Source organism: Arachis ipaensis, chromosome B06 (genome assembly GCF_000816755.2).
Source record: "Arachis ipaensis cultivar K30076 chromosome B06, Araip1.1, whole genome shotgun sequence".
Lineage (NCBI taxonomy): Eukaryota > Viridiplantae > Streptophyta > Magnoliopsida > Fabales > Fabaceae > Arachis > Arachis ipaensis.
In genome coordinates this window covers 3,691,276-3,691,959 of record NC_029790.2, presented here as the reverse complement: position 1 = coordinate 3,691,959, position 684 = coordinate 3,691,276, and the positions used below count along the sequence as shown (strand labels likewise).

The 684-nt window shown below is 28.8% G+C and overlaps 1 protein-coding gene across 1 annotated transcript in view; it reads left to right on the top strand.

Moving 5' to 3' along the window:
* Positions 387–684, top strand: part of LOC107647906 — a 959-nt gene continuing 661 nt past the window's right edge. Inside the window, exon 1 of the mRNA XM_016351956.2 lies at positions 387–671. Within this exon, the coding sequence (XP_016207442.1) occupies positions 423–671 (249 nt within the window). The 5' untranslated portion in view covers positions 387–422. The remainder of the gene's footprint in view (positions 672–684) is intronic.

Here is a 684-nt window from a genome sequence, read left to right as displayed (position 1 = left end):
TCTAATGATAATTAATAAAAAAATTAATAAAATAAATTTTGACTGTTTTTATTTTGTTATTTTATTATCAAATATTAAAAAAAATGTATATATTCATCAAGTGGCATAGATCACAAATTAAAGTAAACTATATCCAAAAAAATTTGAACCGGGCAAGCGGGTATCTTATCCCAAGCAAGCATATCCAGAAAAGAAAAAAGAACGATTGCATGCTATTACTGCATTTTTTTACTATTTAATTCTTTTTATTTTTTCCACATACAGGAAAAAGATAATTAATGGCATAGTCCTTTAAATAAACTAAAAGCGAAAGGGCAAAAATGGAAATAAGGGAACACCATTTTTCACACCTTATATATATAAATATAAGAGAGAGCATAGTATAGTTCTATATCCACCTGCCACAAAGAAAAAGAGAAAAAATGTTTAGCCACTCATCAAATCTGAGAAGCAATAATATTAATAATAACAATAATCTTCAAGTATTCTCAGTGAAAGCATCAACACTACCATCATCATCATCATCTTCAACAACTTCAACCTTAAGCTCAATGAAACTAAAGAGAATCATCCACACCCTAATAGTCTCCCACATGTGTAGAATCATTCGTGCATTATCTAAGGTCAAGGAATTTATGCTTGACATTCTCAATAACCCTACCAATAATATTATTGACTTTCCCT